This window comes from Portunus trituberculatus, chromosome 37 (genome assembly GCF_017591435.1).
Source record: "Portunus trituberculatus isolate SZX2019 chromosome 37, ASM1759143v1, whole genome shotgun sequence".
In the NCBI taxonomy this organism is placed as follows: domain Eukaryota; kingdom Metazoa; phylum Arthropoda; class Malacostraca; order Decapoda; family Portunidae; genus Portunus; species Portunus trituberculatus.
In genome coordinates this window covers 19,338,341-19,363,762 of record NC_059291.1, presented here as the reverse complement: position 1 = coordinate 19,363,762, position 25,422 = coordinate 19,338,341, and the positions used below count along the sequence as shown (strand labels likewise).

The 25,422-nt window shown below is 37.1% G+C and overlaps 1 protein-coding gene across 8 annotated transcripts in view; it reads left to right on the top strand.

Moving 5' to 3' along the window:
• The window catches only part of LOC123514372 (ras-related protein Rab-30-like), a 138,584-nt gene that overhangs the window by 53,819 nt on the left and 59,343 nt on the right, over positions 1-25,422 (top strand). For all 8 annotated transcript variants that reach the window (XM_045272256.1, XM_045272253.1, XM_045272254.1 and 5 more), the window contains exon 2: positions 8,015-8,121. In XM_045272256.1, the coding sequence (XP_045128191.1) occupies positions 8,015-8,121 (107 nt within the window). The remainder of the gene's footprint in view (positions 1-8,014; positions 8,122-25,422) is intronic.

Sequence of the window (25,422 nt, the reverse complement as noted above, 5' to 3'; positions counted from 1 at the left end):
ATAAAAAAAGTAAAAGGCAGGCAGAGATAAAACTAGCTAGAGCTGGGAGTAAAGATCCCAAAAATTATATAGTTATTACAAGGTCAGTGATAAAAGAAATAAGGATAGGATTGGACCACTCAGAAAAGATGGTGTAGTAGTGGATCAAAATGAAGAAATAGTAGAATTATTGAATGAACAATTTTCTTCAGTATTTACTAGGGAAAGAATAGGAAATCCTGTTACAAATAGTGCGACGAGTAGTTTAAAAGCTTTAGAAAATATTGATATAAAACCGGGAATTATTAGGAAATTTATTCTTGAACTAGACGATAGGAAAGCTAGTGGTCCTGATGAGCTACATGCCAGAGTACTTAGGGAGGGTGTAGACAGTATTTCTGAAGCACTTAAGTTAATCTTTGAAAGATCACTTAGGTTTGCTGTGATACCTCAGGACTGGAAGTTAGCTAATTTTACTCCAATATTTAAAAAAGGTAGGAAGGATGATGCGAATAATTATAGACCGATCAGTTTAACTAGTATAGTATGTAAGATACTAGAGAAAATCATTAAGGGTAGTATTTGGGAGCACTTAAATGAGAATAGATTAATTAGAGATACCCAACATGGCTTTAGATCAGGGAGGTCCTGTCTTACAAATTTGTTAGATATCTTAGAATATATTACCAAGGAGTTAGATGATGGAAATAGCATAGATGTTATATATCTAGATTTTAGCAAGGCGTTTGATAAGGTACCGCATAGGAGGCTAGTGTACAAATTGAGACTACATGGGATAGGGGGTAGGTTAGTTGATTGGATTAGTGAATGGCTTTCTGATAGGAAACAGAGAGTAGTATTAAATGGGGCAATGTCTGAGTGGAAGGAAGTGGTTAGTGGGTACCCCAAGGATCAGTGCTAGGCCTCTTCTTTTCTTGGTGTACATTAACGATTTAGATATAGGAATTAGTAGCAAAGTATCAAAGTTTGCAGATGATACTAAGATAGCATGTGCAGTACAGGGTGAAAAGGACAATTACAGAATGCAACGAGACCTGGACAGGCTGATAGCATGGGCAGACAGGTGGCAGATGGAGTTTAATTCTAAAAGTGTCAGGTTATGCATTTAGGTAAAGACAACACAAACTTTAACTATGAGATGGAGGGATGTTGGCTAGAGGCAGTAGAGGAAGGAAAGGATTTAGGAGTAGTGATAGACAGGACTATGAAATTTTCAAAGCAATGTTTAGAAGCAAGAAATAGGGCAAATAGGATCCTAGGTTTTATAAATAGAAATGTTAGTTATAAAAGTAAGGAAGTGGTGCGTAGCTTATATAATTCCTATGTTAGGCCCCATTTAGAGTATTGCATACAGGCCTGGTCACCCCACTATAGGCAGGATATCAACATGTTAGAAACAGTTCAGAGAAGAGCAACTAGGATGATACCAGCTTTGAAGTGCCTGGAGTATAGAGATAGATTAAAAGAATTAAACATGTTTTCATTTGAGAGGAGATGTATAAGAGGGGATATGATAGAGTTATTTAAAATGTTCTCAGATACAAATTACATAGATGTGAGATCTTTCTTTACCTTAGAGGAGGGAAATAGGACTAGAAATCATGGCAGGAAGATTAGAAAGCAAGGCTGCAGGTTAGATATAAGAAAATATTTCTTTAGTCATAGGGTGGTAGACTTCTGGAATGCATTGCCAGAGACTGTTGTAAATAGCACTAGTTTGACAATGTTTAAAAACAGATTAGATAAGCACTTAAATTTATTAGATTTATAATTATGTATAGCACTGCATGATAGTTTTTATAAGAAATTTCCTATAGTTAAACAAGATTTTATAAGAAATTTCCTATAGTTAAACAAGACATAATCCCCATGTATGGGGACCACAAATTGTAGAGGATTTTGCTGCAGGACTTAGCCCTGTTAATGGGCCAAATATTTAGAATTAGTATATAATGTATTGTGTACTTGTAAGTGTATCTTTAAGTATTGATGACATCTGTGCGACTGATACAGGATAACCTAGATGGGCCCTGGTGGCCCTTTGTTATCCTATTATTTATGTTATGTTATGTTATGTTAATGTCCAAGAATTTGTTTTAGGAGGTACATAGGTCACCATGATTATTAATTCTTTTCCATCACTTTTTATCCTTATGCTTATCACTTCTGCGTTGTTCTTCCCATACCAAACCTCATCCACATTTATTTCTTTCTTCATCATAATCATAACTCCTCCTCCACCTTTACTCTCCCTATCCTTTCTCCATATATTATATTTATTATCCAAATTTATCTTTGTTTTTTCATGAAATTTTATCTCAGTCAAACACACTATATCAGGCTTCTCCACTATCATATAGTCTTGCAATTCCAATCTACTTGACAGTATCCCATCTATATTAGTATACATTACGGTCCACCCACTGCTCCCTCTAGGGGTTCCTCCGTATTCCTTCTTTCCACATACCACTTTCTGACTCTCTCTCTATAACTCTCCAAAAACCTTTTCTCTTTCCTCCTCAGACCGCTCATCATTTTTCCTTCTCGCCTCTTCCACCAATTCCTTATATCTTCTCTCTTCCTCATTTCTATTCTTTCTCACAAACACCTCTTTACAACCTTCTATCTCTTAACTTTGATGTTCTATATAGGATATCCTCCAGATTGTTGTGACTTCAGTACTACTTTAATCGGTCTGCTCACTCCTCCTTATATGGACCCAGTCTATGGATCTCTTCCACTTCTTCTTGTAGGTCTTTTTTTTCATCATTTAGATTTTTGAACAGATCTCTTACCGTTTTTAATTCTTCCTTAATTCTCTTAGGCTTATATGTTTTTTTTGTTCTTTCATCCCAAATATTAACACACTCTTCTTCTTTTCTGCTATTTCCCTTATCAATGTTTTCTTATTCTTCATTACATTAACCAGTTCCTTGGACCTTTCTTTTTTGTCTTCCTTCAACTGATCTTTAATTATTTCTTGTAATCCAACCATCTCTGCTTCCCTCGACTCAGTCCATTGTGTTTTCTTCAGTTGCCATTCCTTTTCAAACCTTTCATTCTGCTCACTAATCATTTCCTTAAAGTCATCTTTCTCCTTTACTACTCGCTTCATTTTCTCCTCCAACCGTCTCTTGTATTTTTCAACCTCCACTCTCAGTGTGCATTCTCATCCACCAATCGTTTTTCATTTTCCTCCAGTCTCTTAATTCTTTCCTTCAAAGCCTTGCGGAATTCTCTATCCTGCTCCTCCTCACTCCTCTGAACTTTTAATTCCTTCACCAACTCCTCAAATCTCTTCTCCAACATTACCAATCTACCTTGCAATGTTGCCCCTGTTGAAGATGGACTCATGCTTTGACTGGCCACTTTCGCTTTGCTCCTGGGCCTCATCAACATATTTTGAATTTGGTAATTTATTTCTTACCGGTCTATCCATTTTTTTTTTACTCTTCCTGGGAGCATGTGGGTGTGTGGTCACTGGGGCCAGGTCTGGTAGCTACGTGTGTGTGGTGGGATGCGTTGGCGGCTGCTATGGCTGGCCTTTGTGTGGTTCCCGCTCTGTCGTTTGGAGTGTGGAGGTTCTCACACCTCCGATCACTCTGTACACTCGTTCACTCGCTCTGGTCGCCCCTCAATAGCAATAACTATTCTCACTCAAGCACATTGCTTAGCGTGTGGAGTGTTAGTTAGATGCCGCTCTGAGCAGGAGGCACGTCCGCTCTCCACGGAGTGTGTGTGTGTGTGTTTACCTAGTTGTATTTACCTAGTTGTAGTTTTACAGGGCCTGGGCTTTATGCTCGTGTGGTCCCGTCTCCATATCTACACTTATCCAATTTTTCTTTAAAACTATGTACACTCTTTGCTGATACCACTTCCTCACTCAAACTGTTCCAAGTCTCAACACATCTTTGCGGAAACTAAATTTTTAACATCTCTCAGACATCGTCCTTCCTTAGTTTCTTACTATGCGATCTTGTGCTTCTAAAGTCATATTCTTCTCTCAGGATCAGTTTCTCATTATCCACTTCATCCATTCCGTTAATCAATTTATAAACTTGTATCAGATCCCCTCTCTCTCTCTGCTCCAAGGTTGGTAGATCCATTGCCTTTAGTCTCTCCTCATATGCCATCCCTTTAAATTCTGGAACCATTCTTGTAGCCATTTTTTGTAGTCTCTCTAATTTTCTTATGTGTTTCTTTTTATGGGGAGTCCACACAACTCCTGCATATTCCAATCTAGGTCTTATTTTAGTACTTATCAATTTCTTCATCATTTCCTTGTCCATATAGTGAAATGCTACTCCAATATTCCTTAGCAAATTATACGTCTCTCTGAAAATTCTATCAATATGGCTTACCGGTTGATTATTTTCTTCCATTGTCACTCCCAAGTCCTTTTCCTTTTTACTTTTTCTAGTTCTACTCCATCTCCCATCTTATAGATTCCCACTGGTCGTCTTTCACTTTTTCCCATTTCCATGACATGGCTTTTGTCCACATTGAATTCCATCTCCCATTTTTTGCTCCATTTCCAGATCTTGTTTAAGTCTTCCTGTAGTATTTCACAATCCTCTTTTTGTTTAATGACTCTGCACAGTTTCGCATCGTCCATAAACAGATTTATGTAGCTGTTCACTCCTCTGGCATGTCATTTATATATACGAGAAAAAGTATTGGTGCCAATACTGACCCCTGTGGCACTCCGCTGTCTACTGTTCTCCACTTGGACTTCATATCTTTAACTATCGTCCTTATTTCTCTCCCCCTTAAGTAATTCTTCATCCATCTCAATGTGCTTCCTTTTAAGCCACCCTTCTCCTCTAACTTCCATAGTAATCTTTCATGTGGCACTTTATCAAAAGCCTTTTTTAGATCTAAATAAATACAGTCAACCCATCCCTCTCTCTTGTACTTTATCAACTATTCTAGAGTAGAAACTCAATAAATTTGTCACACATGACCGACCTTTTCTAAAACCAAATTGGCTATTTGATAATATTTTGTTGTCTTCAAGAAACTCGATCCATTGCTTCTTTATTACTTTTTCACACATCTTGCATATTACACTAGTTAGTGATACCGGTCCTGTAATTTAAAGGTTCTTCCTTCCTTCCGCTCTTATATATGGGAACCACCTCAGCTCTTTTCCACTCCACTGGCACTGTTCCATTTTCTATTGAGCATTTTATGATGTTGTATATTGGACTTGCTAGTTCTTCCCTACATTCTTTCAGTATTCTGCCTGAGACTTCATCCGGTCCCATTGCCTTTTCCTCATCCAATTCCGTCATCAACTTTTTATTTCAAGCTTGGTTACTTTAATCTCTTTCATATAGACAGTCTCTCTATTACCCTGTGGTCTTTCAAATTTGGATTCCTTAGTAAAGACCTCATGAAATTTACTATTTAACAGTTCTGCCATACTTTTGGGTCTTCCACCATTCCGTTTTCTCCTTTTAACCTTTCTATTGTTTCTTTTGTCTTATTTTTCCATTTATGAATCTGTAGAACAATTTTGGTTGTTCCTTACATTTTTCGACAATGTCCTTTTCATAGTTCTTTTCTTCTTCCTTTCTCACCTTAGCATATTCATTTCTTGCTGTTTTGAAGTTTTCCTTATTTTCTGGATTTCTGTTTCTTCTCCACCTTTTCCATGCTCCATCTCGTTTCTCCTTTGCCCTAGCACATCTTGCATTAAACCAATCTTTCTTTCCTTCTTCTTTAGGTCTATATTTCGGAACATATTCCCTGACCCCAGTTTTGTATATTTCCAAAAATAAGTTATATTTCTCTTGAACCGTTAATGAGTTTTCCATCTCCTCCCAGTTTACGTTTTAAAATAGTTCTTGAGATTCTCAATATCAGCCTTTCTGTAATTTAATCGGTCTCCTTTGTATGATTCATCTCTATCTTCCTTTCCTTCTTCTATATCCATCTCTAATATTACATGGTCACTCTTTCCCAATGGGCACTTGTATCTTATATCATCGTTAATTGGTATATCCCTTGTAAAAACTAGGTCTAATCTTGCCGGCTCATCGTTTCCTCTGAATCTTGTGTTTTCCTTTACTCTTTGGACCATCAAATTATCTATCATTAGGTTCAGGAATCTATCTCCCAGGCATCTTCCCCCATACCACTTTCATAATTTTCCCAGTCTACCTCCTTACAGTTGAAATCTCCTATCAATATCACTTTTCTCCTTTCCTTAATGATTCTTGTAAGACTCCTTATTGTGTCATCTATCATGTCTCTATATTCTTGGTTAGTCCATGAGTTTGTTTTGGTGGCACATATGTTCCAATGATTGTTAACTCCTTTTTGTTAATATGCATCTTAACATACAGTATTTCTGATTTTCCTTCCCCAAACTCCACTTGATTTACCACTATCTCCTTCCTTAACATCATCATGACTCCTCCTCCTCCTTTACCCACTCTGTCTCTCCTCCATATATTATACCTTTTATCTATGTCTATTTTATTGCCTCATTTAACTTTGTTTCCACCAGGCATACAATATCTGGTTCTTCTTTCTTTATGTAATCTCTTAATTCTAATTTACTAGATAAAATCCCATCTATGTTTGTATACATCATTTTAATCTCTTGTTCTTATCATTTTTAGTTAAACTTGCTCCATTCTTTCTCTTCTTTCTCTTTTATATACCATTTCCTTATCCTGTCTCCTATAATTCTCCAAAAATGCCTTCTTCTCCTCCTCTGACCTTTCATTATTTTTTCTCTTGCTTCTGCCACCAGTTCATTGTGTCTCTTCCTTTCCTCCTCGTTTCTATTTTTCTTTATATATATATCTTTGCAACCTTCTGTTTCTCTGAGTTTCGTTTTTCTATATAGTACTTCTTCTGCTGCTGCTTGTGATTTTAGTAATATCTTAATTGGTCTCACTGTTCCTTCTTGATATGGTCCCATTCTATGGATTTCTTCTACTTCCTCTTCTAAGTTCTGTCTATCCTCGTCATTCAGATGTTTTAGTAGGTCTTTTACTGATTTCATTTCGTCTTTTTCCCTTCTTGGTCTATATTTAACATTTTTTTCTTTCAGTCCAAAAATAATTACACTCTTCTTTTTTTCCGCAATTTCTGTTACTAAATTTTCTTTTTTCTTGAGGAGTCCTATCATTTTGCTTGTCATATTTTCATCTCTTTCTTTTAACTGTTCTTGAAATACTTCCTCTTGAAATGATTCCTTGTCTTTCTTATCTTGGATTCTCCATGCTTGTACTTCTTTTTTAATCACGTCTTGTACTCTTTCTTCTTCTTTGTTAACTAGATCTTTTAGCCATTTTTTTTCTTTCTTGGCTTTACCGAGTCCTTCTTCCATCAATTTCTTATAGTTTGCTATTTGGACTTTTAATTCTTCATTTTCGGTTCTTAGCCTAGTTTCGTTTTCTTCCACTCTTTTTATCCTTTCTTTCAATTTCTGGAGCTCTTTATCCTGTTTTTCATTCTCTTTCATTCCCATACTCTCCTTTATCAATTTATCTAATTTACATTCGATAGTTAAGACTCTATCAAATAGTGAAGTTTGCGCCGTATCAAAGCCTTCAAATTCTCCTCCTCCCTCACCAACATTGTCATCATCAGCTTTCATTCTTTCCCTTGTCACATACCTGCATTTAGATGGAATATCTTTCTCACTCATTATTATTTAACACTGTATTCATGAAAAAAAAAAATGAGTCCACACTTATCGCCCAGGCCACTGTAAACCCAAACAAAGGTAGTGAAGATCAGCTGATTCTCGGGAGCGACGGTATCGCGTCTTTCCTCTGCTGCGTCTCGTGTGTGTGTGTGTGTGTGTGTGTGTGTGTGTGTGTGTGTGTGTGTGTGTGTGTGTAAAGGTCTATTTGGACATTTTCAAAGTAGCTTATGGTAATTCTGTACTATATTAACATTAGCTTCCTTATCTCACAATAAATCAGTAACATGGACATAAAGTTTTATGTATATTTCATGATATCATTGGAGGATCCATCTCTTTTCTTTCCAGGAGAGGAAGTTCTCTTTACTATGGAAGATTACAAGTTCCTGTTCAAGGTGGTCCTAATTGGCAATGCTGGAGTTGGAAAAACATGTCTTGTGCGAAGATTTACACAAGTAAGTAACATGTTGATATTCAATATCTTGTGGTGTGGAATTACATTTCTCTATCACTGGGAGTTATATATCTTGCAATAAAATAAAATGAAATTTAAGTATTTTGAAAAACTCAGGATATAGAGAATTATTCTTCTTGTGTAACATTTTACCATTATTACTTCCTTAGAGGGAGTAATGCACCCAGTTCCTGAAGCTTTTAAACATTTTTAGCAAATTGACCTATAGGTTATTTGGAAATTGTTTATTTTAGGCAGACTCATGCTGTTGTTATGATGAGTCTTGCTGTTGTACAAGACAGACATACAAAGCTTTCTCCATGTTTGGCTTTTTTATTTATTTTTTTTTATGATACATGCTGTTTTTAGTTTTTGTTTGTCTTTTTACCCTTTTCAATGGTAATGATTGCTGCCTTGCTCTAATTTTTCAGGTAATCTTGTTCTTAGGCGTCCAGTATCCATGAATTCAAAGTCCTATGATTACTCATATAATTCCTGTGTTTGTATATTTTTCTTTATGCCTTAGGATATTTCTACAATATACACAGCTGACCACCTACCACAGGAAATCACATAGTACAGACAATACTGTTTATGTTCTATATTGGATACTGTATCTTTTGTTTGATGTCCGTTGTTCTTTTTTCCCTGAGGAGTATCACATTAAGAATTTTTCCCTTATGTAACTGGATGATTTGCTCAGCTTCCTTGTAGTATGGCACAACAGAATAGTCCTCATTTTCCTTCAAAAAAGCATTTTCTGCTTTTCTTCTGAACTTAGGAGTAGATATGTTGGGTACCTAAGTCTGACAATGCTTCCATGATGCCTTATTGTTTAGTCTTCATGTCATGGTGTGAAAAAAATGGATAATGTCGTATCTGTTTGTGAGCTTCCTTTATGTAGAAAATCTGGCACAGCCTTTCAATCTGTGAATCAGTAACCAAAATAGGTAACTTATTCTTGCCTCTCCTGTTCTACCGTAAACTGTACATTTTAATTTACTCATGAAACAAAGTGAATATTAGTGTTTTCTAGCACTGAGATCTTGGCTTCATCAGGTGGATAATAGTGGTAATGCAGACAAGCATGATCATTGATGCTCTGTTTACTCTTTGCATTATGTTATTAAAAAAAAGGTAAATCACTGTCTTGTATACCTCTTCCATCATAAAGTGCATGTGTTCATTTACACTGTTAACCATGAAGAGTTTGTTGTCATTATTTGTACTTGCTGGCATTAACATGCCCTCCATATGATCAGAGACATCTGCTAGTCTAGAGCAAGCCATATTAAATGGATTAAAACACAAAAAAAACTTTCAAAGTGGTAGATATACATACATCATGATAGAAATCATCAACTATATGGAAGGCTTTGTTTGTTTGTCCTGCATGGTGGCCAGACTCAGTATAGCAACAGGTTCCATTTCCCCAATGATTTGGATGCTGATATACCATGAGTGTAACAAGTTGACTCATCAACTGTGTATTAGTCTCTGAAGAAACTACAATGGTAAAATGGTAAAATAATGAAAAACAATACATATTCTTGTATACCTTTGGTTTCTGTACACTACTTGATCACCATGTGTTTTTATGTCTCTTACTTTCTTTGCAAACACTATTCCAAAACTGTTTCTCAAATGCAGTATTTTAATTTCTTTGACAATATTGCTGTCCTGGTCTGTGTTACAGAATTTTCTGTGGTTTATTGCTGCACATCTCAGCATTATGCAGCAAAATCCTTGTGCTAGAAGAGGAGCAAGTTATATTGAACAGACAATTTGAGTTCAGGACAGGGCAGTCGGTCATGTGCATCAAACTTATTAAGCTCCTACTCGAGAGTTATTACAAGACTTGAAAACAGAGATGGATGGGTAGACACAGTATATCTGGATATTAAAAAGGCTTTTGATAAAATCCCTCATGGAAGACTTATTTTGGAAACTAGAGAACATAGGAGGACTGCGAGGAACTTTGCTTGAATGGACAAGAGGTAATTTGAAGGATAGGGAAATGAGAAGTGTGATAAGAGATATATACTCATCTTGCGGAGTGCCACGAGGATCAGTGTTAGCCCCTATTATGTTTCAGATTTATGTAAACGACATTCACTGATGATGCAAAGCTGCTAAGAGTTATCAAAACCAAAGAGGACTGTCTGCTGTTGCAGGAAGATTTAAACAAGATCTATGAGTGGAGCAGGAAGTGGAAATTAGAGTTGAATGCCAAGAAATGTCCTGAAAAACACATAAGCAAGATATTTGGACTGTCATATAAAATATTGACTAATATAAGAGTGGCATTTCATTTCATTACATGGATAAAGATATGATGAAAAAAATCTTCACAAGCATGATACGCCCAAGGCTGGAATATGCAGCAGTGGTATGGTCTCCGAGCTCTAAAAAGGATATAGGAAAATTAAAAAGGATGCAGAAGATTGCTACAAAGATGGTGCCGGAATTAAAGGACCTCACATATGAAGAACGACTGAAGAAAATGGGACTGCCAACCTTATAAGATAGAAGAGAATGTGGGGACCTGTTGTATTATATAGAACAACAAAACATAGAGAAACAGAAGGTTGCAGGATATATATATATATATATATATATATATATATATATATATATATATATATATATATATATATATATATATATATATATATATATATATATATATATATATATATATATATATATATATATATATATATATATATATATATATATATATATATATATATATATATATATATATATATATATATATATATATATATATATATATATATATATATATATATATATATATATATATAAAGAAAAATAGAAATGAGGAAGAAAGGAAGAGACACAACGAATTAGTGGCAGAAGCAAGGGAAAAAAATAATGAAAGGTCAGAGGAGGAGAAATGAAGGCATTTTTTTTTTTGGAGAGTTCTAGGAGACAGGATAAAGAAATGGTATATAAAAGAGAAGGAAGAGGAAAGTGTGGAGCAAGTCTAACTAAAGGTGATAAGAGCAAGGGATTAAAAATGATGTATATGAACATAGATGGGGTTTTATCAAGTAAATTAAAATTAAGAGACTACATAAAAAAAGAAGAACTGGATATTGTGTGCCTGACTGAAATAAAATTAAGTGAGGCAATTAAAATAGACATAGATAATGGGTATAATGTATGGAGGAGAGACATAATGGGCATAATGTATGGAGGAGAGACAGAGTGGGTAAAGGAGGAGGAGGAGTCATGATAATGTTAAGGAAAGAGATGATGGTAAACCAAGTGGAGTGTGGAAAAGGAAAAGCAGAAGTACTGTATGTTAAGATGCATATTAATAAAAAAGAGTTAACAATCATTGTAACATATATGCCGCCAAAAACAAATTCATGGACAAATGAAGACATGATAGATAACACAATAAGGAGTTTGATGAGAGTCATTAAAGAAAGGAGAAAAGTGATATTAGTAGGAGATTTCAACTGTAAGGAGGTGGTCTGGAAAATTTATGAAAGTGGTATGGGAGAAGAAGCCTGGGGAGAAAGATTTCTGAACCTAATGATAGATAATATGATGGACCAAAGAGTAAAGGAAAACACAAGATTTAGAGGAAATGATGAGCCGGCGAGATTGGATTTGGTTTTAACAAAGGGAATACAAATGAGCGATGATATAAGTGCCCATTAGGAAAGAAAGACCATGTAATATTAGAAATGGATATAGAAGAGGGAAATGAATATAGAGACGAATCATACAAAGGAAACCAATTAAATTACAGAAAGGCTGATATAGAGAACCTCCAGAATTATTTTAAAAACCTAAACTGGGAGGAGGAAAATTCAGAGAGGGTGCAAGAGAAATATAACATATTTTTGGAAATATACAAAACAGGAGTCAGGGAATATGTCCCAAAATATAGACCTAAAGAAGAAGGAAAGAAAGATTGGTTTAATGTACAGTGTGCTAGGACAAAGGAGAAAAGACATGGAGCATGGAAAAGGAGGAAGAAAAATAGAAATCCAGGAAATAAGGAAAACTTCAAGGTAGTGAGAAATGAATATGTTAAGGTGAGGAAGGAAAGGAAGGAAGAGGAAAGAAACTATGAAAAGGACATTGTTGAAAAATGTAAGGAGCAACCAAAATTGTTCTACAGATTCACAAATGGAAAAATAAGGCAAAAAGAGACAATAGAAAAAAGTTAAAATGAGAGTACGAGATGGTGGAAGACCCAAAAAGTATGGCAGAACTGTTAAATAGTAAATTTCAGGTCTTTACTAAGGAATCCAAATTCGAAAGACCACAGGGTAATAGAGAGACTCTATATGAAAAAGATTAAAGTAACCAAGTTAGAAATAAAAGAGATGATGAAGGAATTGGATGAAGAGAAGGCAATGGGACCGGATGAAGTCTCAGGAAGAATATTGAAATAATGTAGGGAAGAACTAGCAAGTCCTATATACAACATCATAAAATGCTCACTAGAAAGTGGCACAGTACCAGTAGAATGGAAAAGAGCTGAGGTGGTTCCCATATATAAGAGCGGTAGGAAGGAAGAACCTTTAAATTACAGACCAGTATCACTAACTAGTGTAATATGCAAGATGTGTGAAAAAGTAATAAAGAAACAATGGATCGAGTTCCTTGAAGACAACAAATTATTATCAAATAGCCAATTTGGTTTTAGAAAAGGTTGGTCGTGTGTAACAAATTTACTGAGTTTCTGCTCTAGAATAATTGAAGGAGTACAAGAGAGAGAGAGGGATGTGTTGACTGTATTTATTTGGATTTAAAAAAGGCGTTTGATAAAGTGCCACATGCAAGATTACTGTTGAAGTTAGAGGAGACGGGTGGCCTAAAGGGAAGCACATTGAGATGGATAGAAAATTATTTGAGGGGGAGAGAAATAAAAATGGTGGTTAAAGATATGAAGTCCAACTGGGGAGCAGTAGAGAGTGGAGTGCCACAGTGGTCAGTATTGGCGCCAATACTTTTTCTCATATATATAAATGACAATGCCAGAGGGAGTGAACAGTTACATAAATCTGTTTGCGGACGATGCGAAACTGTGCAGAGTTATAAAGCAAAAAGAGGATTGTGAAATACTGCAGGAAGACCTAAATAAGATCTGGAAATGGAGTAAAAAGTGTGAGATGGAATTCAATGTGGACAAAAGCCATGTCATGGAAATGGGAAACAGGAAAAGACAACCAGAGATGGAATCTATAAGATGGGAGATGGAGTAGAATTGGAGAAAGTAAAAAGGAAAAGGACTTGGGAGTGACAATGGAAGAAAAGAATCAAATGGTAAGCCATATAGATAGAATTTTCAGAGAGACATATAATTTGCTAAGGAGTATTGGAATAGCGTTTCACTACACGGATAAAGAAATGATGAAGAAATTGATAAGTACTATATTAAGACCCAGATTGGAATATGCAGGAGTTATGTGGATCCCCCATAAAAAGAAACACATAAGGAAGTTGGAGAGATTACAAAAAATGGCTACAAGAATGGTTCCAGAATTTGAAGGGATGACATATGAGAGACTAAAAGCTATGGATCTACCAACCCTGGAACAGAGAAGAGAGAGAGGGGATCTGATACAAGTTTATAAATTGATTAAAGGAATGGATCAAGTGGATAATGAGAAACTAATCCTGAGAGAAGAATATGACATTAGAAGCACAAGATCGCATAGTAAGAAACTGAGGAAGGGAAGATGTCTGAGAGATGTTGAAAAATATAGTTTCCCGCAAAGATGTGTTGAGTTTTGGAACAGTTTGAGTGAGGAAGTGGTGTCAGCAATGAGTGTTCATAGTTTTAAAGAAAAATTGGATAAGTGTAGATATGGAGACAGGGCCACATGAGCATAAAGCCCAAGCCCTGTAAAACTAACAACTAGGTAAATAAACTCACACACACACACACACACACACAAATAATTGGAGAAGTATTGAACTTATTGAGGAACATAAGAGTGGCGTTCGTATATTTAGATGAAGAAATGATGAAGAAAATAATTACTGCAATGATAAGACCAAGGCTTGAATATGCAACAATACAGTGGGCTCCGAACTTAAAGAAACACATAAGGAAACTAGAGAAAGTACAGAGGGCTGCAACAAAAATGGTGCCTGACTTAAGAGATTTGACTTATGAAGACAGACTGAACAGAATGCAACTTCCGACCCTGGAAAACAGAAGAGAAAGGGAGACCTGATAGCAATATACAGAGTGATGATTGGCATGGAAAAATGGATAGGGAAGATCTGTGTATGTGGAATGAAAGAATGTCGAGAGGGCATGGGAAAAACTAAAATGGCCACTTATAGGAGAGATGTGAAAAAATATAGCTTCCCTCATAGAAGGGTGGAAGCATGGAATAGTTTAGACGTGGAAGTGGTCAACGCAAGGAATATTCATGATTTTAAGAAAAAGCTGGACATTAGTAGATATGGAGACGGGACAGTACGAGCATAACTCTTTTCCCGTATGTTACAATTAGGTAAATACAATTAGGTAAATACACACACACACACACACACACACACACACACACACACACACACACACACACACACACACACACACACACACACACACACACACAGGACATCGTCGATGGCGGAGGTGGTCGCTGAGCTCCAGAGCAATCATCTATAATTCTACAGTTACCATTGCCTAAGAGTAACCAAGGTGGGAAAGGAGCTGGTAATGTTTGTCCCGTCTCCATATAGTCATGTTAACTGTTGATTAGCAAAATAATGTCCAGTGAAGGTAAATATAAACTGTAGCCTGCGTTTGAGCCATCAGCTGGTTTGTTTACGTCTGCGCAACATGGCGGCCGTGAACTCGAAAGAGGAATCAGACTTCACAGGGTTTCAAGGAATAATGGAGAAGAGCGCTTATGTGAAGAAAATTCTGGAGTTAGAAGGTAAAATTGAAAAACTGTTTGAAAAGTATGAGGGCCTGGAAACGAGTTATGACAATGTAAAGAAAGACTGTGCCGATATGAAGAAGGAAAATGCAGCACTGAAAGAGGAAGTTAAGCTAATTAAAGTGAATTGCGAAAATGTGGAGAATCTCTAGGAAAAGTGATGGAGAAGCAGGCTGAATGGAAAAAGTCAGGAAGTGGAAAGAAAGGAGGTAAATTACAAAGTTGCAAGTCTGGAAAAGGAAATCAAAGAGTCAGGGAGAAAACTTTGGGCCTTGCTGAAATTATAGATCAACAGATCATAGAAGAGAAGATAGCTGAGAAAGTGGTGAAGGTTATTAAGTCAAATGAGACATTGGTGAGGGAAACTGTAGACAAAAGAGATGTGTGGTGATATTTGGTGTGGAGGAGGATAAGACACCGAGTAAAATGGAGAGAGAAAAAACATAAAAAGGTGATAAATAATATCATTAATGTGGTGCAGGAGGAGGAAAAGACCTAGTACAAGAAATAGAGGACTTCCATAGAATTGGAAAGTTCACAAGAGAAGGTATGAGGCCAATAAGAATCAAACTTAAGTCACAAAAGGATGTAGATGAATTGGTGGAGAAGTCATGGAGGCTAGCCCAGCAGGAAACAACAAGGAAGATTTGGTTGAGAAGAGATCTCGGTGAAAAGGAAAGAGAAATGTTAAATGAGTTGAGAAAGGAGGCTTTGAAAAAAATGAAGAGAGGACAGAAGAGGAGAAGAAAGAGTTTTTCTGGAGAATCTTGGATATGAGACTGAGGAAGTGGTTCATAACCCAGAAAAGTACAGCAAGAAAGGACTAAAGAAACTTACATATGAGCGAAATGTAATGTATTCCAACATAAATGGAGTGATATCGGGATTTTAGAACTCAACGATTACTTGAGGGACAAGAACCCAGATATTGTGGGTCTTACTGAAACAAAACTGAGAGAGGAGAAGACCTGATGAAGGTTGGAGAAGGAAATATAACGTTTGGAAAAGAAATAGAGTAGGTAAGATGGGAGGAGGAGTGATGTTGCTGGTTAAAAAGATATAAAGGTGGATCAAGTGAAAAAGGTATGGGAAAGGCAGAAGTGCTAAAGATCAGAGCAGAAACTAATGAAGGAAAAAGAGGCACTACATAGTGGTGTACGTACCACCTAAGACAAATGCATGGTCAGTACAGGAATATGAAGAAATGATAAGTGATACAGGAACATGTCTGGAAGAAATGTTGGGTGGCTGTGAACGAACTATAATGATGGGAGATTTTAATTGTAAAGAGGTGTGTTGGGAGGACTGGTCAATGGAAGGATCAGAGACAACATGGGAAATACACTATTGACACTGGCAATGGAAAATGTGTTAACTCAGTGGGTCAAAGAAGATACTAGGTTTGGAGGAGAGGGAGCATCGTCAAGACTGGACTTGGTCTTTAGTACAGAGCCAATGGTCATTGAGGAGATGAGGGTGGAGTGCCCTTTAGCAAAGAGTGATCATGCAGTTTTGGAGTTCAAGGTGATAGACGAAGAGAAATCTAGAAGAAATGAAGAATATAAAGTGGGAAGATGGAATTATGCCAAGACAGATTTTGGAAACCTAAAGAAATTCTTTCAAGAGACAAATTGGATGAAATTCAAGAGTGCTAAGGAGCAAATGAAAAGTGGAAGGAATTTATAAAAATATACAAAGAAGGTGAGAAAAATTTGTACCAATAAGACAACATAGAGAAGTTGGAAAGCAGGACTGGTTTAACGATAGATGTGAAAAGGCTAGAACAAGAAAAGAGGATGCATGGAAGAGGTGGAGAAGGAAAAGACGGATTAAGCAGTGGGAAAGTTACAAAAGAGCAAGAAATGAATATGTGTTGATTAGAAGAGAAGAAAGAAAGAAACAAGAAAAGGATATAATTGATAAATGTAAAGACCAACCAAGGCTTTTTTACAGACATGTGAACAACAACATCAAAAATAGAGAAAGTATTGAAAGTTTAGAAGTAAATGGAGTATGCAGTGAAGATCCCAGGAAATGGCAGAGGCTATGAATGGATGCTTTCGGAAGGTATTCACAAAGGAGACTGCTTTTGACAAACCACTGGTAATGGAACAGAAAGGGATTATGAAGGAGTTTCAAGTAACGGTGGAGGAGATCAAGAACATGATGGGGAGTTTAGAAGTGAGAAAAGCTGTGGGACCTGATGGGGTATCAGGATGGATTTTAAGAGAATGCAGGAGCAATTGGCAGAAAAAGTTTGTGAAGTAATTGATGCCTCATTAAGGGAAGGTGTAGTGCCCCAAGACTGGAAAAGAGCTAACATTGTCCCAATCTATAAATCAGGTAACAAGAGAGACCCATTGAACTATAGACCAGTGTCACTTACAAGTGTGGTAGCTAAGATGTGTGAGAGGGTGGTGAAGACTAGATGGACAGACTTCTTGGAGAAAAATGACATACTTTGTGAGTGTCAATTTGGTTTTAGGAAAGGGCGTTCATGCACGACAAACCTGATATGTTACTATTCGAGGGTGATAGATGTAATACAGGAAAGAGATGGTTGGGCTGATGGAATATATCTGGATTTAAAAAAGGCCTTTGATAAGGTACCACACCAGAGACTGATCTGGAAACTTGAAATGGTAGGAGGAGTGCATGGCAGTTTACTAAAATGGATGGAAGACTTTTGGTAGGAAGAGAAATGAGAACAATAATTAAGGACAGACCATCAGAATGGGGATTGGTGGAGAGTGGAGTTCCACAGGGATCAGTGTTGGCACCAGTAATGTTCGCAGTCTACATAAATGACATGGTGGATGGGGTGTCCAGTTATGTGAGCCTATTTGCAGACGATGCAAAATTGTTAAGAAAAGTGAGATGTGACAAAGATTGCGAACTACTCCAGGAAGACTTGGACAGAATATGGAAATGGAGCTGTACATGGCAAATGGAGTTCAACACGACAAAATGCAAGAAAATAGAGTTTGGCAAGAGTGAAAGAAGAATCAGGAGTATGTACAAGATAGGAAATGAAGACATAAAACCAGTCATGAAGAAAAAGACCTTGGGGTGACAATTACCAATGACCTATCGCCAGAGAGACATATAAACAAAATAATTGGAGAAGTATTGAACTTATTGAGGAACATAAGAGTGGCGTTCGATATCTAGATGAAGAAATGATGAAGAAAATAATTACTGCAATGATAAGACCGAGGCTTGAATATGCAACAATACAGTGGGCTCGAACTTAAAGAAACACATAAGGAAACTAGAGAAAGTACAGAGGGCTGCAACGAAAATGGTGCCTGACTTAAGAGATTTGACTTATGAAGACAGACTGAAAAGAATGCAACTTCCAACCCTGGAAAACAGAAGAGAAAGGGGAGACCTGATAGCAATATACAGAGTGATGATTGGCATGGAAAAATGGATAGGGAAGATCTGTGTATGTGGAATGGAAGAATGTCGAGAGGGCATGGGAAAAACTAAAATGGCCACTTATAGGAGAGATGTGAAAAATATAGCTTCCTCATAGAAGGGTGGAAGCATGGAATAGTTTAGACGTGGAAGTGGTCAACGCAAGGAATATTCATGATTTTAAGAAAAAGCTGGACATTAATAGATATGGAGACGGGACAACACGAGCATAGCTCTTTTCCCGTATGTTACAATTAGGTAAATACAATTAGGTAAATACACACACACACACACACACACACACACACACACACACACACACACACACACACACACACACACACACAAAGGTATGGGAAAGGCAGAAGTGCTAAAGATCAGAGCAGAAACTAATGAAGGAAAAAAGAGGCACTACATAGTGGTGTACGTACCACCTAAGACAAATGCATGGTCAGTACAGGAATATGAAGAAATGATAAGTGATACAGGAACATGTCTGGAAGAAATGTTGGGTGGTTGTGAACGAACTATAATGATGGGAGATTTTAATTGTAAAGAGGTGTGTTGGGAGGACTGGTCAATGGAAGGATCAGAGACAACATGGGAAATACACTATTGACACTGGCAATGGAAAATGTGTTAACTCAGTGGGTCAAAGAAGATACTAGGTTTGGAGGAGAGGGAGCATCGTCAAGACTGGACTTGGTCTTTAGTACAGAGCCAATGGTCATTGAGGAGATGAGGGTGGAGTGCCCTTTAGCAAAGAGTGATCATGCAGTTTTGGAGTTCAAGGTGATAGACGAAGAGAAATCTAGAAGAAATGAAGAATATAAAGTGGGAAGATGGAATTATGCCAAGACAGATTTTGGAAACCTAAAGAAATTCTTTCAAGAGACAAATTGGATGAAATTCAAGAGTGCTAAGGAGCAAATGAAAAGTGGAAGGAATTTATAAAAATATACAAAGAAGGTGAGAAAAATTTGTACCAATAAGACAACATAGAGAAGTTGGAAAGCAGGACTGGTTTAACGATAGATGTGAAAAGGCTAGAACAAGAAAAGAGGATGCATGGAAGAGGTGGAGAAGGAAAAGACGGATTAAGCAGTGGGAAAGTTACAAAAGAGCAAGAAATGAATATGTGTTGATTAGAAGAGAAGAAAGAAAGAAACAAGAAAAGGATATAATTGATAAATGTAAAGACCAACCAAGGCTTTTTTACAGACATGTGAACAACAACATCAAAAATAGAGAAAGTATTGAAAGTTTAGAAGTAAATGGAGTATGCAGTGAAGATCCCAGGAAATGGCAGAGGCTATGAATGGATGCTTTCGGAAGGTATTCACAAAGGAGACTGCTTTTGACAAACCACTGGTAATGGAACAGAAAGGGATTATGAAGGAGTTTCAAGTAACGGTGGAGGAGATCAAGAACATGATGGGGAGTTTAGAAGTGAGAAAAGCTGTGGGACCTGATGGGGTATCAGGATGGATTTTAAGAGAATGCAGGAGCAATTGGCAGAAAAAGTTTGTGAAGTAATTGATGCCTCATTAAGGGAAGGCGTAGTGCCCCAAGACTGGAAAAGAGCTAACATTGTCCCAATCTATAAATCAGGTAACAAGAGAGACCCATTGAACTATAGACCAGTGTCACTTACAAGTGTGGTAGCTAAGATGTGTGAGAGGGTGGTGAAGACTAGATGGACAGACTTCTTGGAGAAAAATGACATACTTTGTGAGTGTCAATTTGGTTTTAGGAAAGGGCGTTCATGCACGACAAACCTGATATGTTACTATTCGAGGGTGATAGATGTAATACAGGAAAGAGATGGTTGGGCTGATGGAATATATCTGGATTTAAAAAAGGCCTTTGATAAGGTACCACACCAGAGACTGATCTGGAAACTTGAAATGGTAGGAGGAGTGCATGGCAGTTTACTAAAATGGATGGAAGACTTTTGGTAGGAAGAGAAATGAGAACAATAATTAAGGACAGACCATCAGAATGGGGATTGGTGGAGAGTGGAGTTCCACAGGGATCAGTGTTGGCACCAGTAATGTTCGCAGTCTACATAAATGACATGGTGGATGGGGTGTCCAGTTATGTGAGCCTATTTGCAGACGATGCAAAATTGTTAAGAAAAGTGAGATGTGACAAAGATTGCGAACTACTCCAGGAAGACTTGGACAGAATATGGAAATGGAGCTGTACATGGCAAATGGAGTTCAACACGACAAAATGCAAGAAAATAGAGTTTGGCAAGAGTGAAAGAAGAATCAGGAGTATGTACAAGATAGGAAATGAAGACATAAAACCAGTCATGAAGAAAAAGACCTTGGGGTGACAATTACCAATGACCTATCGCCAGAGAGACATATAAACAAAATAATTGGAGAAGTATTGAACTTATTGAGGAACATAAGAGTGGCGTTCAGATATCTAGATGAAGAAATGATGAAGAAAATAATTACTGCAATGATAAGACCGAGGCTTGAATATGCAACAATACAGTGGGCTCCGAACTTAAAGAAACACATAAGGAAACTAGAGAAAGTACAGAGGGCTGCAACGAAAATGGTGCCTGACTTAAGAGATTTGACTTATGAAGACAGACTGAAAAGAATGCAACTTCCAACCCTGGAAAACAGAAGAGAAAGGGGAGACCTGATAGCAATATACAGAGTGATGATTGGCATGGAAAAATGGATAGGGAAGATCTGTGTATGTGGAATGGAAGAATGTCGAGAGGGCATGGGAAAAACTAAAATGGCCACTTATAGGAGAGATGTGAAAAAATATAGCTTCCCTCATAGAAGGGTGGAAGCATGGAATAGTTTAGACGTGGAAGTGGTCAACGCAAGGAATATTCATGATTTTAAGAAAAAGCTGGACATTAATAGATATGGAGACGGGACAACACGAGCATAGCTCTTTTCCCGTATGTTACAATTAGGTAAATACAATTAGGTAAATACACACACACACACACACACACACACACATCCGGGTTGATCATCAACCTGCAAACAGCTGATAACCGTAAACATGGCGGAAGCGAGAAGAGATTCGTTTGTGTGGTTTTTGGATTCCCCAGGACTGAGGGAGGTGAGTTTAGACAGAAGAATCAAGAATACGGAGAAAAGAATTGGAACAATAGTGGTAATAGAGGAAAAGTTGGATAGAGTCTTAAGAGAAAATGAGGCCTTTCGTAAGGAGGCCATAATGCTTACCAGGGAAAATGCCAAGTTGTTGACACAAAAGCTGGAATTGGAAAGTAACAATGCTCTCCTGGGAAAAGTGTCAAGAATTAACTGTAAAAATAACCAAGATGGAAAGAAAACTAAAAGAAGGAGAGGAGAAAAGTAAACAAAGGGACACTAGACTGGAGGAGATGAAGAAAAACAATGAAGCGCATAACAGTTTTAGAGAAATAATTAAACAACAAGAAAAAGAAGAGTGAGTTGGCCCAACAGGAGATTGTTAAAGTTTTACAGCAAGAAGAGACAATGGTGAGAAACATTGCAGAAAAGAAAAAGTGAAGAAGAGACAATGGTGAGAAACATTGCAGAAAAGGAAAAGTGTGTGGTAGTGAGTGGATTAAAGGAAGATAATATAAGAAACTGGCAGGAGAGAAAAATTAAGGAGGAAGAGAAGATTAAGACCATGCTGAATAAGATCTCGGAAGAAGAAAATGCATTTGAAGAAGTTGAGGAATATATGAGATTGGGAAAGTATGAAGAAGGAAAGTCTAGAGCCATGAAGATAACATTAAAATCCCAAGTAGCTGCTGAGCATGTACTGAGAAATGCATGGAAGCTGAAAAATTCTCAAGAGACAAACATGATTTTATGTAAGGAGAAATATGTCGCAGGAGGAAAGGACTAAGATGAGAAAAATGGTGACAGAGGTGAAAGAGAGGAATGAGGCAAGAACAGAAGAAGTAAAGGATAAGTTTTTTTGAAAATAAGAAATGACAAAGTGTGGAAGTGGTGGACAAAAGAGAGGGAGTAAAAGACCAGACAAAGGAGCAGATAAGGAAGAAAGACATAAGAGTATCATGTACTAACATAGACAGCTTCCTATTAAAAAGATTAGAGTGTATGGACCATCTGATAAGGGATAAACCAGATATTATGTGTATAGTGGAGACTAAATTGAGACCGAATATACAAATAGATTGGTTTGGAGGGGGAAATTATAGAATGTGGAGAAAAGATAGAGTGAATAAAAGTGGAGGTGGAATAATTGTGTTAACAAGAAAAGACTTAATAGTGCAAAATGTGTGCCTTGGAGGAGACAAGGAGGAAGTGGTGGGTGTGGTGGTGACTGATGGAAGGCAAGATATCAATATTGTAACTGTTTATGTACCACCAAAAACAAGTGCATGGTCAAACGATCAGTATAATAGTATGATGGAAAGAACATTAGAAAGGATGAGAAATGAAGCTGCAAAGAAAGCAAAAATGGTTATAGTTGGAGATTTCAACTGTAAAGACATCAATTGGAAAGAATTTGAAGTGGAGAATGGTGGAGAATGGGGTGAGCAGCTATTAAATTATGCGGTGGGAAATTTGATGACACAGTGGGTGAGGCATCCAACAAGGGGAAGGAGGGGTGATGCCCTGTCGAGACTGGACTTGATATTCATAAAGGGAGTAATTCTAGAAAATGAGATTGAGCATGAGTGTCCTTTGGGGAAGAGTGATCATGAATTATTGAAATTTGAGGTAAAGGTGGGGTTCAGCAAATATAATGAAGTTGGATACAAGGAGGAATGCCTAAATTATGCTAAGGGAAGATATAAGGAGTTGAGAAATTATTTTGGAAATGTGGATTGGTCTGAAATGTACCAGGAAACAAACATGCTGTTAAAATATGAAAAATTTATGGAAATATATAGTGAGGCCGCAGAGAACTTTGTGCCAAAATATACTAAGAAAATCTTAAAGGGAGGTCAATGGTTTAACAAAACCTGTGACAAGGCAAAAAGGGAGAAGGAAAAGGCATGGGAAAAATGCAAGAGAAATAATGAAGAAGTGGAGAGAGAAGCATATAGGAATGCAAGAAATAAATATGTTCAAGTGAGAAGAAGAAAACAAGAATTTGAACAGAGAATAGTGGAGAATTGTGAAAGTGATCCCAAAATGTTTTATAAATTCATTAATGGTAAATTACAGAAAAAAGAAACAGTTGATAAACTAAAGGTTGGAGATTATATATATGAAGATACAAGTGTCATTGTTGAAAAATTGAATGAGAATTTCTGCAAAGTATTCACAGAAGAAACACAATTCAATCGACAGATGTTACCTGTGACAAGATGGATGAAAGAAAAACAAAAAGTGACATTGCAAAAGTTTTGAGTCAATTAGATGTTAACATGGCAATGGGACCAGATGGTGTGTCTGGAAGAATGTTAAAAGAATGTCAAGAGTAGCTGCTAGATCCAATTTTAGATTTAACAAGAACATCTATCAACACGGGACAGGTGCCAGTAGAATGGAAAAGGGCAAATGTAGTACCAATTTACAAAAGTAGATGTCGCATGGAACCATTGAATTATAGACCTGTTTCATTGACCAGCATTATGTGTAAGAAATGTGAAGAAATGATCAAAAGCAAGTGGTGTGAATTTCTGGAAAACGAAGAAATACTAAGTGAGAAACACTTTGGCTTTAGAAAAGGGAAATCATGTGTGTCAAATTTGCTGTTTCTACTCAAGAGTGGTTGATATTTTACAAGAGAGGGATGGATGGGTTGATTGTGTATACTTAGACCTAAAAAAAGTATTTGATAAAGTACCACATGACAGATTGATGTGGAAGTTAAGTAGTATTGGAGGAATAAGGGGAAATCTGACTGAGTGGATGAGAAATTATTTGATAGGTAGAGAAATGAGGACAGTAGTGAAGGGAGTGAAGTCAAAGTGGAGGAAAGTAACCAGTGGAGTTCCCCAAGGTTCGGTACTTGGTCCTATCATGTTCTTCATCTATATAAATGACATGCCAGAGGGAGTGAGAAGTTGTATGAATATGTTTGCAGATGATGCAAAGATTATGAGGAGAGTGAGGAATATGCATGACTGTAATATACTGCAGAAGGACTTGGACAAAATATATGAATGGAGCAGGATGTGGCAAATAGAATTCAATACCAACAAAAGTTGTGTAATAAGAATGGGTAGAAGTAAATATAGACCACATAAGGACTACCAGCTGGGGGGGAAGACTGTAATTGAAGTCAGTGAAGAAAAAGACTTGGGAGTGACTGTACAGAGTAATCTGTCTCCAGAAAAGCATATTAATAGATTACTTGGATAAATGTATAGCATGCTCCAAAGTATAGGATGGGCATTTAATTACCTGGACGGGAACATGATAAAGAAAATATTGACCACCCTGATTAGGCCACAGTTGGAATATGCATCAGTAATTTGGTCACCATATATGAAGAAACATGTCAAGAAACTGGAAAGAGTACAGAGGTTAGCAACAAGAATGATACCAGACTTTAAGGAGATACCATATGAGGAGAGGTTAAATAGGCTGGAATTAAGTAGGTTGGAAGAAAGAAGTCAGAGGGGATATGATAACAATGTTCAAAATAGTACATGGAGAGGACATATTGGATAGGGAGGACCTGATTACGATGGCATCCAGTAATTACCTAAGAGGACACCCAAAGAAAATACTGAAAGATTCCTGCATGAATGACAACAAGAAGTATAGCTTCCTGTATCAGAGCATTGATGCATGGAACAAACTGAGCGTGGAGGTGATGTGTGCAGCGAGCGTCAATCAAATGAAGGAAAAATTGGACAAGTGTGGACAAAGAGACAGGACATAGAGAGCTACGGCTCGGGCCCTGTAATCACAAATAGGTAAATACACACACACACACACACACACACACGAGAAGGAAGAGAAAAAAGTGGAACA